The 13,566-nt window shown below is 35.4% G+C and overlaps 1 protein-coding gene across 1 annotated transcript; it reads left to right on the top strand.

Annotated features, from left to right (window-relative positions):
- The first annotated feature begins 12,645 nt into the window (after positions 1–12,645).
- Positions 12,646–13,448, top strand: LOC130979353 (uncharacterized). The gene is made up of 2 exons (XM_057902774.1): positions 12,646–12,901; positions 13,014–13,448. Exons 1-2 carry the CDS (start codon positions 12,700–12,702, stop codon positions 13,295–13,297), a joined length of 486 nt encoding a protein of 161 aa, XP_057758757.1. The 5' UTR covers positions 12,646–12,699; the 3' UTR covers positions 13,298–13,448.
- Positions 13,449–13,566: the final 118 nt, after the last annotated feature.

Raw genomic sequence — 13,566 nt, forward strand, 5'->3', positions numbered from 1 at the left:
ATAAAAATAGTCAAAAATTTAAAATTATAATTTAAAATACATATTTTTACTAATATTTTAAAAATATCAAGCTATTCTAAAATAATATGGACAAGAAACAATAAATATTTTGTTATTTTAACATTTTTATAAATATTTTTATATTATTTTTATATTAAAATAATTATTATTTTTAAATTTTAATAATTTATTAATTAGTTTATATCTATTATATTATTATATACTACAAGTATTTATTAAAAAATAAAACTAATAAATATTATATAATTATGAAAAAAATAAATGAATTTATAATTATTGTTAAATAAAAATATAATTAATTTAAGAATAAGTGAATTTATAACTAAATTTAAAATAAATTAGATAGAAAAAAATTATTTGATAGAAGATATGTATATATATTATAATTTGCCTTAGTAATAACGAAAATCATTACAGCCTAGTGGCTGTGAATAATGTCACGTTTCCAAGAGGGGAGGGGTTTGAATCTCAACTTTAAAATTTTGTTAAAATTTAACCTTTAATCGATTCGATTGGACCAAGCATTACCGAATTCGCACCGAGTCCGATTCACCGATTTTTTTATTAAACCGGTCAGTACAATTCGATTTTTACAACACTGTATTTTAGTTTCTAAAATTAATTAAATAAATAATTTTTTTTAAATAGCTGACTAAGACGTTTATTTTTAGATATGTGATTTCCTTTAATTCTTTGGTAAATTTTTGTTTCACAAGTATTAGTCTAATACTGATATAAATTGATAAATATTATTATAATAGTTATTTCATATCGATATTTTTTAATTGTATTGAGTGTCTTAAATTGGTTTATAAAAATTTAACAATGAAAATTTGTGACCACTAATTAAGTAACATGAATCAATTATCGTTACAATATTTGCCAAAATTAAAATATATTCATATCAAATGATCAACTAGTCATTTCAGTAGTTAGAAGTAAAATCAAATCAGACTAAGTTTAAATTTGAGTCTATATTATTAACAATAAAGTCTACTTTTTTTTTTAAACAAAAGAACTCAACACAATAAAGTGGAGCAACCAAAATTAGACAACAAACCAAACAAACAATTAAAAAAGTTAACACAACAACAGAAAAAAAATTCTCATGTCATCTCCCGCATAACCATCAACAACCTAAGGAATTTACACCTTTCCACTCATTGCAACTAAGCAAGGTCATGTTGATGATTTCTTTTACTCATATGCTCTTGTTCTAAAATATCCTCCTATTCCTTTCCAACCAAATGATCACACAGAAGTCCATCAACCACTGTTTTCGATCCTCTTTTCGACGCGGCTCTTCTGTCCAGCTAAAAAAATGTTCCTTCATCAAACTTGGAAAAGACCACTGGCGGTCAAAACCAGATATCCACGCACTCCACACCTGCCAAGCAAAATCACAACCAATATCATCCTGACTAATAATCCCGAGCCGCCTCAGTCTTTCCTTTGTATTCACCCTGTCTATCAAGACAAACCAAGCAAACAGCTCCACTCTTGGCGGAACTAAACCTTTTGAAATGGTCTTAGTGAAGCTGTAACTAGTTACATCCTCTGGAAGCATCTCCTCCTGCAATACCTGCACGAATGAGTTAGTAGAAAAAACACCTAATCTATCATATTTCCAAACAACTATGTCCTCTCTGTTATTTACTAGCCTCACATGTATCAAAATCTCATGTAACTGACTCAGAAGATCCAGCTCACACTGAAAGAGCTCTCGCCTCCATTGGAAGTTCCAAATCCACTCTACCATCCCAAAATCCACAATCCCCTATAACCGATCCACATTGGTTTGAAATAGAGAAAATCCTGGGAAACTGATCTTTCAAAGCTCCACTATGTAACCAAACATCCTCCCAGAACCGAGTCTATTGCTCATCACCAATCTCCATGGACAAGCCTGTAATCATCTTATCCCTTATATGTTGCTCTTTGAATTGTATTTGGCAGATATCCTTCCAAGGACTTCCTCTGGTAGGTAGCACTTGAGTGGGCAATAGCTCATACAGATTCAGATTATTAGAGGAACAGACCACCTTCTTCCACAACGAACACTCTTCCTGTGCAAACCGCCACGACCACCTAAACAACAGTGTAGTGTTACAAACCAAAGCATCTCCAACCCCCAACCCAGCTACCTTCTTCGGAGCCTGTACCAATTCCTATCTCACTAGAGCCATACCACTCCTACCATTCTCCTTGCTCTAAAAGAATTTTCTCTGCAAAGAGATTAATTTCTCAGCAATAGCCTTCGGCATCTTGTATAAACTCAAATAATACACTGACAAGCTATTTAAAACTGATTTGATAAGCACCAACTTTATGGCTTTGTTTAGCACCTTAGCTTTCCAAAGGCTGAGTTTGTCCTCCACCTTGTCAATTATAGGCTTCCAGGTCTTTACCAACTTCAGATTCGCTCCTAAGGGAATTCCAAGGTATTTAACAGGAAGTGTTCCTTCCTTACAACCCAATAGGCTACACATACGTTGTAGTCACTACTCCTTGCAATTGATTGGAATCAGACTGGACTTATCAAAATTAATACTTAGACTTGACATCAACTCAAAGCATCGCAGAAGCCGCTTGTAATTCTTCATAGTCTCCTCTTCTTGTGGGTAGAACAAAATAGTGTTGTCAGCGAATTGAAGATGTGACAAGTCTATACTGTCTCTCCCAACCACCAATGGTGATATTCTCCTGTTCCTAACTGCCTCTCTAACCATTCTATGCAGAACATCCACAACTAGCACAAACAAGAACAGAAAAGGCGGATCCCCTTATCTCAATCCCCTTTCCATTTTGAATGACTTAGTTGGCAAACCATTTATCAAGACCGACATAGACGCCGTGGTCACACACTCCATAACCCATGCCCTCCATCTGCGCCCAAAACCAATCTTCTGCAATACCATATCCACAAAACTTCACTTGACTTTATCATATGCTTTTTGGAAATCTAGCTTGATAATAACTGCCTCCTTTTTCCTCAGCTTAAGCCAGTGTACAGTTTCACACGCAATGAGAGCCCCATCATGAATTTTTCTCTCATTTACAAAAGTACTCTAAGTTTTCCCTACTAATCCTGGCATAACTAACCTCATCCTCCTAACTAGCACCTTCGAAATAACCTTATACATACTCCCCACCATATATACTAATAGGTCTCAGGTCTTTAATCTTCTTTTCACCAACGAATTTAGGGGCCAACGCCACCCAGATTATATTGGCATCTACGAGCAGCTTAGACGTCTGAAAAATCCAACACAGCTGCCATGAATTCAAATCCAATCTCATCCCAACACCTCTTTATGAAATTCATGTTGTACCCATCACAACCTGGCGCTTTGGAATACTCACAATTCCACACTGCCTCTCTAATGTCCTCAGCCGATGGCATCGCCTCCAAGGTCCCAGCGTCTTCCTCAGTTATCATTTCCATCAGACCATCTCTGAACCCCACCATAGGTGAAACTTCCTGATGATACAAATCTTTGTAAAACTCTCTAATAGCTATTTTTATTCTAGCTTGATTCCTCACCAGTCTGCCATTAACCACCAAAGCATCAACCTTATTATTTCTCCTTCTTGCTGAAACTATATTGTAAAAATATATTGTATTTTTGTCCATGTCCTTCGCTTGTCGAGATCGGGACATCTGTTTCCAGTGAACCTTTTTCCTAACATACCACTTCTTACAGCAAGTAGTTAACGCCTTTCTTCTAGCCTCCACTGTTCCATCATACGCTCCACCCCTACCATATCATCAATCTTCTTGATCTCCTCTTTAAGCTTCATAATTTTCTTATCTATATCACCAAAGTTGGCCTTATGCCATCTCTCCAATGGAACCGTCAACGCCTTCAATTTATCTGTGAACTACGTCTCTCCTAAACCTCTCCATTCCTCCTTAACCATTCTAATAAAACCTTCATGTGTAAATCACGAGTCTAGACTACGGAACAGTCTAGGACCTCCCCTCAGAGTTTTCTCTTCCACTATTAAAAGACAATGATCTGACAAATCCCTTGGACCACCTCTTAACTGAGTCTTTGGAAACTCTTCCAGCCATTCCAAACTAACCAGAGCTCTATCAATACAACTGCATGAACGGCCTCAAAACCACATAAACTTATGATCGGTGAGCGATAAGTCCACTACGTGCATATCTTGTATCCAATTCTTGAAATCTTTAGCAGATAGAGGTAGACTAGTAGTACCTTTCTGTTCCTCCACATGTACTATCTCATTAAAGTCTCCCATGAAATAACAAGGAACCTGATATAACCCAGTAATGTAACTCAACTCCTCCCACACATGACTCTTCTCATCTCCACTATGCGCACCAAAGACCAAGACAATAGCACAGCTGAAATTATTCTTCAACAAGACTCCTTCAACACATAGCACCTATCCCCCTTATAGCAATTATTCATTTTAAAAATTAATTCATCCCAAATTATCAAAAGTCCACCAGATGCACCTTCAGAGCTTACATATTCCCACCCTACACCATCATTTTCCCAAATTCTTGCAACGTCAAATCTCGTCACTACTTGTCTTTTAGTCTCAATCAAACCTAATATGTTCAAATTATGTTTATCTTTTAGGTCCTTCACCATTCTCATCTTTCCATCACCTCGTAACCCCCTAACATTCTAAGAACTAAAAATCATTTAAAACTTTTTGACACACCTATTTTTTATTTTTGGGTCTGCACTGTCTCATCTTCGCCTTCTGTTTTTCCATCTTCTTTTTCTGTGCTATTTTTTCATTCTATGCTTGGAAAATTGTCATGGTGTCATCTTCTTCATTGCACAACATAGAACCTGACACCATTGCCAGCTCCCAAGTTCTCTTGTTTTCCAGCATCTGCTCTTCTAACTTAAAGCACTGAGTGTCACTATCCTCCACATCGTTGTCAAGTTCTCCCTACCTGAAATCAGCCCTTCCAAAGCCTTCCTTATCACGCCCGAGAGCCAACCTCCTGCCATATTGATAAAGTAAATTACCTCCAACAATTTTTAGTTCAAGATTGCTAGCATCTGCGTCACCAACCCCTGTTTCCGCAACAAACTCCAGAGAGTGACCCTCAACCGCATTCACTACTCCCTCTTCTACCCGCGCAGCTGCTTCAACCTCCTTGTCATGAGCATCCCTCCATTCACCAGTTTCCACCACCATCTGAACCGCCCTGCCATTAGGCTATAGCGTGACCTCGGCGGATGGAGCCCGTGTTCTGCCCTCAAAGCCATGGCCCCCAACATCGACCATGACAGCAACAGCATCTCCAACAGGTCGGGTACGGTCAACCCCATCGCATATCAAATGGCTCTTCCATACTGCTGCCCACCGGCTTCCTCTTTAGCCATCCCCGGCGGATATGTCTCCGTCTTCTTCAACGATGGCCACGTCGTCAACAGGGTGAGCATCACCTCTTCACACACTAGTGACCCGCTGCAGGTTCACCATCTGACCTGGGGAGCCCAACGTAGTTCCACTATTAGCGTGCCCAGTAGCTAATGCATTTAGGCCCAACCCGCTAGAGTTCCCTTCCCTCTCCTTCTCTTGATGCCTGGCCCAAGCCTTAGTGATACCCACTTTTTTTTCTTAGCTGACCCCCTTTTCAGCCCATTAACCATAGAACTAAACGCGCATGTAACAGTTCTATCAGATTCTACATCGTAGCTCATACCATTCCCACCCCCAAGATTAGCGTTCCCTTTATTGACTCCATTAACTACATGATCAGTTACGATATTTCCGTGATTATGATTGATATTGTGATTAATCCATTCATTCAAATTAACCTCAGGAATGACTAATCTGTCCTTCTCATCATCTTCTCCCCGTTTCACCACCATTAACAAACCTTCATCATGATCGTCCTCCCTGCCTGGGCTTGTACTTACGATATCCTGATTCCAGATCTCACATATAGTAAACTCCTTATCAACCATAATTTTCCTGCACTGCAAGCCACACGCCTCATGCAAAGCCTCCTTCACTAAAATATCAAAGCCACCGGAACCAATAGTGATATGGATCCATTCCTGAATAACGTCCATTATGAACGTATTAATATGCACATGACCTACAGTGAACAAGCTGCACAATTCTATTTCTTCTACACACCCAACTACTTCTCCCCACTGTCCTTTTATCATATTGAAGGTGTTGACTGACCATGCATGCAACGGAACTCCAAAACATTCGAGCCATACCCTTCTCATTTCACTATGCTCCAACTCCTCCTACATCCATACCCGGTGGAAGAATTGTAAGAGACAATTCAATTTAAAATTGTAAGTTTCTTAAGCATGCAGAACACTATCAAATGTCAGAAGAGCTTTGTACGCTCCTATTTCCCGAATTTGGGTGACAGAAGGCACGTTCTTCGTAATCATATCTCTCAAAGCGATGAAATCCATAGGCTTCGTCGTAGTTCCTACTAAACTTCTCTGTAACCATTCCAGATTTTCTTCCGCCACTGCTACTTCCACCTTCCTTGTCTTTCCATTCCCAAGTGAGGTTTTTATGATTTTCTTCGTCCGTACTTCATGTCCCGTTGACGAAGGACCCTCGTTGCCTACTTCCCGATGTGGTTGCCTAACAGTTTGGTGAAGTTTGTCTTCTCCTTTCTGTCCCTTATCTATGTTCGTGGTTTCGGCCATTCTTCTGTACTTAGCCTCACCCACAAAAATAATTTTACCCCTCAGTCTAAGTCGATTCATTTCTGCTATAACTTTCAAGGCCCCCTTTCGTTGTGTACTGTATGAAGGCAAAAATATAGATCTCACCATTTTTTTGTTTTCGAAAAAGATATATATCATTCATGCACCCAATCCATTTGAATAACTGGAATAACTCTCTCTTCGATATGTCTTCAGGGAGATTATCCACAAAAATGAAAAAAGATTCACGTTTTAGCCGCCGATACTCTTCTCTGTTCTAAACCCTAGGATCCTTGCCATTTTCCTTAGGAATGATATTTTAACAATAAAGCCTACTTACAAATATTAAAGTTTAACTCACCACAAATTCATCGCGAATTGGTTTGAGCTCGATCATGACATATTTAAATAATATGAACATAATTTACAAAAATTATAACTTATATTTATTGCCTTTATATGTTAATTATATTTCATATGATATATCAAAATTATTATAAAAAGATAACTATAAATAATTATATAAAAATATTATTAGAGACACATTAATTATTGCTCTCTTATATGATGAAAAAAGTTAGATATTAATATTATAAATTTAAATAACTGATACATTAATATAAATAATTATAATAAGCAATATATAATTGTATTACGTGTGTGCCACTGAATTGAATATACCCATGTGTAATTAATGTATGTATTAGTGTTGCAGGCCCAATATGTTCATCTCAGCTAGCTTATGTTGCTTCAGCCAAATCAAAATATGAGCCCATTACATTTGAAGAACAAGCTTCAGCCCACATGTAATGGTGAGCAACACATTAGTTTCATGAAGTTAAGAGAAAGGGTTCAACAATTCATAGCTGATCAAAGAAAAAAAATCGAACAGTTGGCAACGTTAGAAAAGAAGTAAGAGACAAGAAGGACACAAGGACATTACAAGATCAAACTGCAGAAGGTCACTAGCTGAGTTTGGAAGAGCAAAACAAAAACGCAGTGCATTGAGCAGCAGCTGTATTGGCACAAAATGGAAAAAAATTTGCATGCTAAGGAAGACAGCACCTTCAAGAACAGCAGAGAATTAAAATTTCAAAGGTTAGTAGGGCAACAACAAAATACAAGAACAATAGAGGTAGTGGAGCAAAATAAAAAAGTATTGAATGCCAAAGAAGACGACTGCAACACAAGAAAAGGGTACTAGAAATTAGAAGAAACAATGAAAAAAATTTGAAGAACAAACTGCATCCTATAAAGCAAGGCTCACAACATCATTGAAGCGAGGAAAAAAGAGTGCCATTGGAGCATCATTACTCACACTTGAGCAGGAATTATTTTTTTCAACTTTAAGCTTCATTTAAAATTTTAGTATTATGGCTATCTAATGTTATCTTTTTGTAATTGAGAAAAAGACTTATGATTGTGAGTAGAAAAATATAAAAAGGCCATGCCAAAAGAAATAAGAGAAATGCATGAAAAAGCCAAGATAGTTTTCGTGTAATTTGGTTTTGTTGAACTAAAGTTTAGTTCTCCTTGCCAAGTTGGGATAGCACATGGTGACTGACTGAACCAGTGAGTTCTCCTTTGTCAAGTTGGGACAGCACTTGGTGGTAGCTAGATTTGGGTATAAGCTTAGAATTTGATACTAAATGAATTAGGTTTATAATTTACTGGTATTGGTGTATATAATCTAGTTTATTATAGTGAAAATTTCGCTATGGTTGTGGTGAAGACTAGATGTAGGTTTTATGGCACTAGAAAATTGAATTAGAATACGTGCTGGCCTCATTATCTTCTTCCCTTCTCTGTTTATTTTTGGTTTTAGAGACAAAACAAAAAAAATCTCCTGCATAATCAGCTTCCGTAAAAAAACAGAGCTAAAGAAGTTCACCTTTGGGTTCAACTTGACTCAACCCCCCTTCTCGAGTTCTAGCAGTTCTATCAATTAAGGTTCATGGAATCAAGTTTCACAACTTAGAGTAAAGATCAATGGTCAACAATATGGGTGCTAACATCATGGCGTACACACTAATTGAAGGGCAGTCCAACAATAGACCTCCCTACTTCAACGACAGCAACTACTCATACTGGAAAGAGAGAATGAGAATCTTCGTGCAGCCAATCGACTACAATTTCTGGAAGATTATTGTCAATGGATCTGATATTCCAACAAAGCAAAATGGTTGATAGATATGTGGTGGCAAAAGAAGACAATGAGTGGATAGAGGAAGAAAAGAAGAAGGTTGAACTCAATGCCAAGGCAATTAACTTAATGCACTGTGCTATAATTTTGAAGAATATAGAAAAATTTTAAAGTGCAAAACTACTAAGAAAATCTAGGACAAGCTCAAACTCACCCATGAAGGAACTAAACAAGTGAGAGAGATAAGAATAGACATGTTGATGAAGGAATACGGGATGCTCACCATGAAGGAGGATGAGAGCATCGATTAGATGTTCGAAAGGTTTTCAATAATTATCAACAACTTAAATGCCATGGGGAAGAGTTATTCCAAAGAAACATTAATAAGAAAGATCTTAGAGAATCTTAGGAAGAAGTGGGAAGTAAAAAGTACATTCATCTCTAAAAAAAGTTAACTGTTAAAAATTATTTATGATGAGCTAAAATGCGTGTCCACCTATTAATATAGCGGAAATCCTTTAAAGTTGCATGCCAAAATTTCAGAGAAGCGAGGCTTTTAACCAAATTCACCGATCTGTTCCTTTTAAAGTTGAGGTTCCAACTCTTGATAGCTTTATTTGCTACCCACTAGATCAAGATCAACATAATTAATTATCTTGTAAAGAAAAATATTATCATTTATTATTGCTCTCTAATTTTGGCTTCACAACTTTTGGCATCATAGATTTAGAATATAATGAAATTCTTACTGTATGATTGTAAGTGATTTAATATCTTAGTCTCAAGTTCAATAAACTTATGATATTGCAATTAAAATGTTAAAAAAGAAAAAAATATATGTTTAGACTATAAGAGGTTCATTTATAAATAAGATTTGTGATCTCATCACAAACTATGTCTTTGCTTGAAACTTCAATTAGAAAATTCTGTACATGCTCTAGGAGTGAGATATGCATGAATTAGAAGATTTATGTACACATAGATCTAGATAAAAAAATTTTTTCTCCATTTCAACCACATCCCAAATTCATCCTAAAGATAACCATAAGATTAACAGTAACACATATAGAATAAAAGTTATGCCAAAAGGTTGTTTTCACAAATGAAGCTTGAATTTCTTCATATTACCTTCTTTCCATTTCTTGCTTTTCTCTTTCCTTCTTGTTTTGAAACTCTTATTTTTTCTCCCTCAAGTTATTCTATAAATCGGTTTCAGTAGTTTGAATATAATTAACATGTCATAAAGTTATCCAAAATAAAATGTTGAGTGAATGTCAGGATACAACTAAAGTAATAAATCAACACAAATAGTAGATGCAAAATTAGCGACATTATCAACAAATAAGTTATATTCGAAACATGTCACAAAAACGCTAAAAAAAGACATTTATACCTGCTCCTCTCTTTTGACTTTGTTCTCTCGTTTTACAGCATACTGAACAATTTTTATTTTAGATATATATTCATCGATCAAAATCTTCCTATCCTCATATCTCACATATTTATATCTTAGATCATCCCTTAAATAAAAGATTTTCTGTTCTCATTAAAAATGTAATTTTTGCCCGCACTGCAATAAAACAAAAAAAAACAAACAATACTAATAATAATTAAAATTCTTTCCTCTTCCTTAAACAAAAAAGAAATGTAAGAACATTTACCAACAAAGTCAAAGAAGATGTAAAGGATCGGAACAAGGTTTTGGGAGAGAAAAAAATAGGGATAAAACCTAGGTTTCTATTTTCTAATCATCAAAATGGGTTAGGATTTGGTTTTCAATTAAGTTTTAGCTCAGTCCGCTTCCTTGGATATTGAATGCCGTTAAACTTGCGATTTCAGTGATTGGATCTTTACTTAGCGATTCAACATAAGCAAACAACACTTCTCCTGACAAAGGCCAAAAGTGGGAGTGGAGGGTGGCAAGCGTGGGGATGAACCAATTGAGTTAAAGAAATCATAGAAACAAGAAAAAATAATGAGAGTGTGAGTTATAGTGGACCACAAGTAATACACCCGTTTTCTTTGACCAAAGACGAAAGATGAGAGAATTGGTAAAAGAAAAGTTCTATGTGATTTCTGTCATTGCAAATTTCACCAATTCTGATCTTTTTCAAGAAACACAAAATTTGCAAATTAATTTGAAAGTCTCTAACCAAATACACGAATCCATGTTTATGAAAATAGGTGTTTGGTAGATGCCTAAAAGATATTATTTAATTGTTAAAATATGTTAAATAATTAATTTTAAATTAAAAAGTATAAAAATTAAAAATATTTAAATATTTAAAAATTATTATAAAAAAATAATTTAAACAAAAATTCGACACCAAACAAAAAACATCATAATATTGAGAAGTGAAAATAGTTAAAGACCTACTAAACTATACCTATATAGTTGGTAAAAATCATCATTAGATCATATTTTGTAACTTGTACATATATACATATTTGATAGAAAGATCTTATTTTAGAACAATTTTATTTTTAAGAAAACTCATAATTCTATTAAAATGCCATAGCGCTTCCAAATTTACTAGTATAGAAAGATAAAGTGGTACGTTCTAAAAAGTATTTTTACATAATTTTCTAAGATGTATATGTAATACCTTTCATAATTTCTAATTTTAATATAAATTATTATTTTATTAAAGAAAATTTCAATAAAAATAATGTATTAAAAAAGTATTATTAATATAATTTTTAGTAAATAAAAATGATTAGATAATAAATATTATTTTTGTCTTTAATATTTATATTTTATTTTAATTTTATTTTTAATGTTTAATTTTAATTTTATTCCAGACATTTGGATAAATTTTAGTTACAATCCTTGAGTAAACAGCATATGACATGACAATTTTACGTTAATGTATACTGATTATCCGTCAAAGATGGTCACATGTTAGTGATATGTTAGCATCTAATTACTATATTATTATCTTCGTTAATAATATTAATAGAAAAAGATATAATTAAAATATATTTAAAACGTTAAAAATAAAATTAAAATAAATTAAACGGGCCTGCTACACATACAAGCCTACAAGCATACAAGTTGGTCCAGCCCAAAGAGAAATCACGCGCACCAAAAGAGATAACATGGCGCGTCAAAGTCACGCGCTCAACACTCAAACGGTTACGTATGGCAGACTCTTCCACTTCTTCCACTTCTTCCATTTCTCAAGGCACTTCGAAAACAAGGAAACCCTCTCATTTTCGAGCGAAAATCAAAGTTCAAAATATACAAATCGTTCTTCGAAACCTCCATCAAAACACCATCAAACTCTCCGTGAAGAATCTGAAGAGAAAACAAAGCAACAATACTCAACGTAAGTTCATTAAGATTCCTGTATATTTTACTTTTCTTCTACGTCGTTCTTCTAGGGTTTACTATTATTCTTGCTTCTTTGTTACAATGTTCTAAGTTCTACGTCGTTCTACGTTGTTATTCTAAGTTCTCCTGTTATTGTTGTTGATTTTTGAGGGTTTATTCCGTAGATTCGGGGGTGTATACTGCTTAACCTTGTAATGTGGCTTGATATTGAAGCATGGTTGAGTGATCTGACTAATATCTATACGCATGTATCTGAATAATATCTATGGGTGTATCTCACTGTTATCAATGGGTGTATCTTGCTGATATCTTTGGGTGTATCTGAATCATATATATGGGTGTATCTTACTGTTATCAATGGGTGTATCTTATTGTTATTAATGGGTGTATCTGACTCATATATATATGGGTGTATCTTACTGTTATCTTTGGGTGTATTGTTCATTTCAGAGAAAATGGCAGCAAGAAACCAAACAAAAGACCTTAAGTGTGCCACACATCTCCTGAGTGATAAGTTCAGAAACATGACTGAGGAGAAGAAGGCAATTGTGAGGGATCTTGGATTCGGTGGGTTGATGCACATCCCACCACTAAGGGTGGATCACCAACTCTTAAGGGAGCTGGCAAACAACTTCAAACTTGGGGAGAACAGACTGAAGACAGGATATGGTTCTTTCCAAATAACACCAAGAAAAATAGGTCATGCACTTGGCATCAATGCAATAGGTAACTAGCTTAAAATTATAGGTGTATATTAAGTTGTTGCTTGGGTCTATATAAGTTGATGCTTGGGTGTTTTTGAACCGACTTGGATACTTTGTTGTCTTCCTTTTTGTAGGAGATCTATTTCCTGAGAAAGTTGAGTATAAGAAACTTTCTGATGATGACAAAATAATTTATAGAAGATTCCAGGGTAAGACCCTCAAAAGTCTTACTGATGAAATGATGGAAATCGGCGTTGGCAGCGAAGAGGAACGCCTGATGTTCAAGAGGATATTCATCCTCTACATACAGATGGCGTTCCTTTTGCCAACGACGATAAACAAAATATCGCCCGTGCACCTGGCCCCAATTTTTAAGATGGACGGCATATCAGAGAGAAACTGGGGGGGCATGTTTTGACCTTCATGGTCAAGGGCATCACAGACTACCAGGAGAAGAAGAAGAAATCAATTAATGGCTGCCTCTTCGCCCTCATGATAATCTACTTTCATCTTTCAAAAAACAAAGGCAAAAATAGGACTCAAAGACCACCAAAGCCCTGGATTGCCAACTGGACTAAGGAGCAGTTGGTGGAAAGAATGTCTGCAGAAAGACAGGAAATTTTGGTAAGTAAACATAATAAGTTGGGTGTATTTTATTTACCTGAATGCTGCTAACTAAAATATCTC

Source organism: Arachis stenosperma, chromosome 5 (assembly GCF_014773155.1).
Source record: "Arachis stenosperma cultivar V10309 chromosome 5, arast.V10309.gnm1.PFL2, whole genome shotgun sequence".
NCBI classification, from domain to species: Eukaryota; Viridiplantae; Streptophyta; class Magnoliopsida; order Fabales; family Fabaceae; genus Arachis; species Arachis stenosperma.

What these genes read in the sequence shown, in the direction of transcription:
- LOC130979353 (XM_057902774.1), top strand. Translation starts at nt 12,700, where the DNA reads ATGACTGAGGAGAAGAAGGCAATTGTGAGGGATCTTGGATTCGGTGGG. An exon ending in ACTTGGCATCAATGCAATAG is followed by an intron (nt 12,902 to 13,013) that starts GTAACTAGCTTA and finishes TCCTTTTTGTAG; the next exon opens with GAGATCTATTTCCTGAGAAA.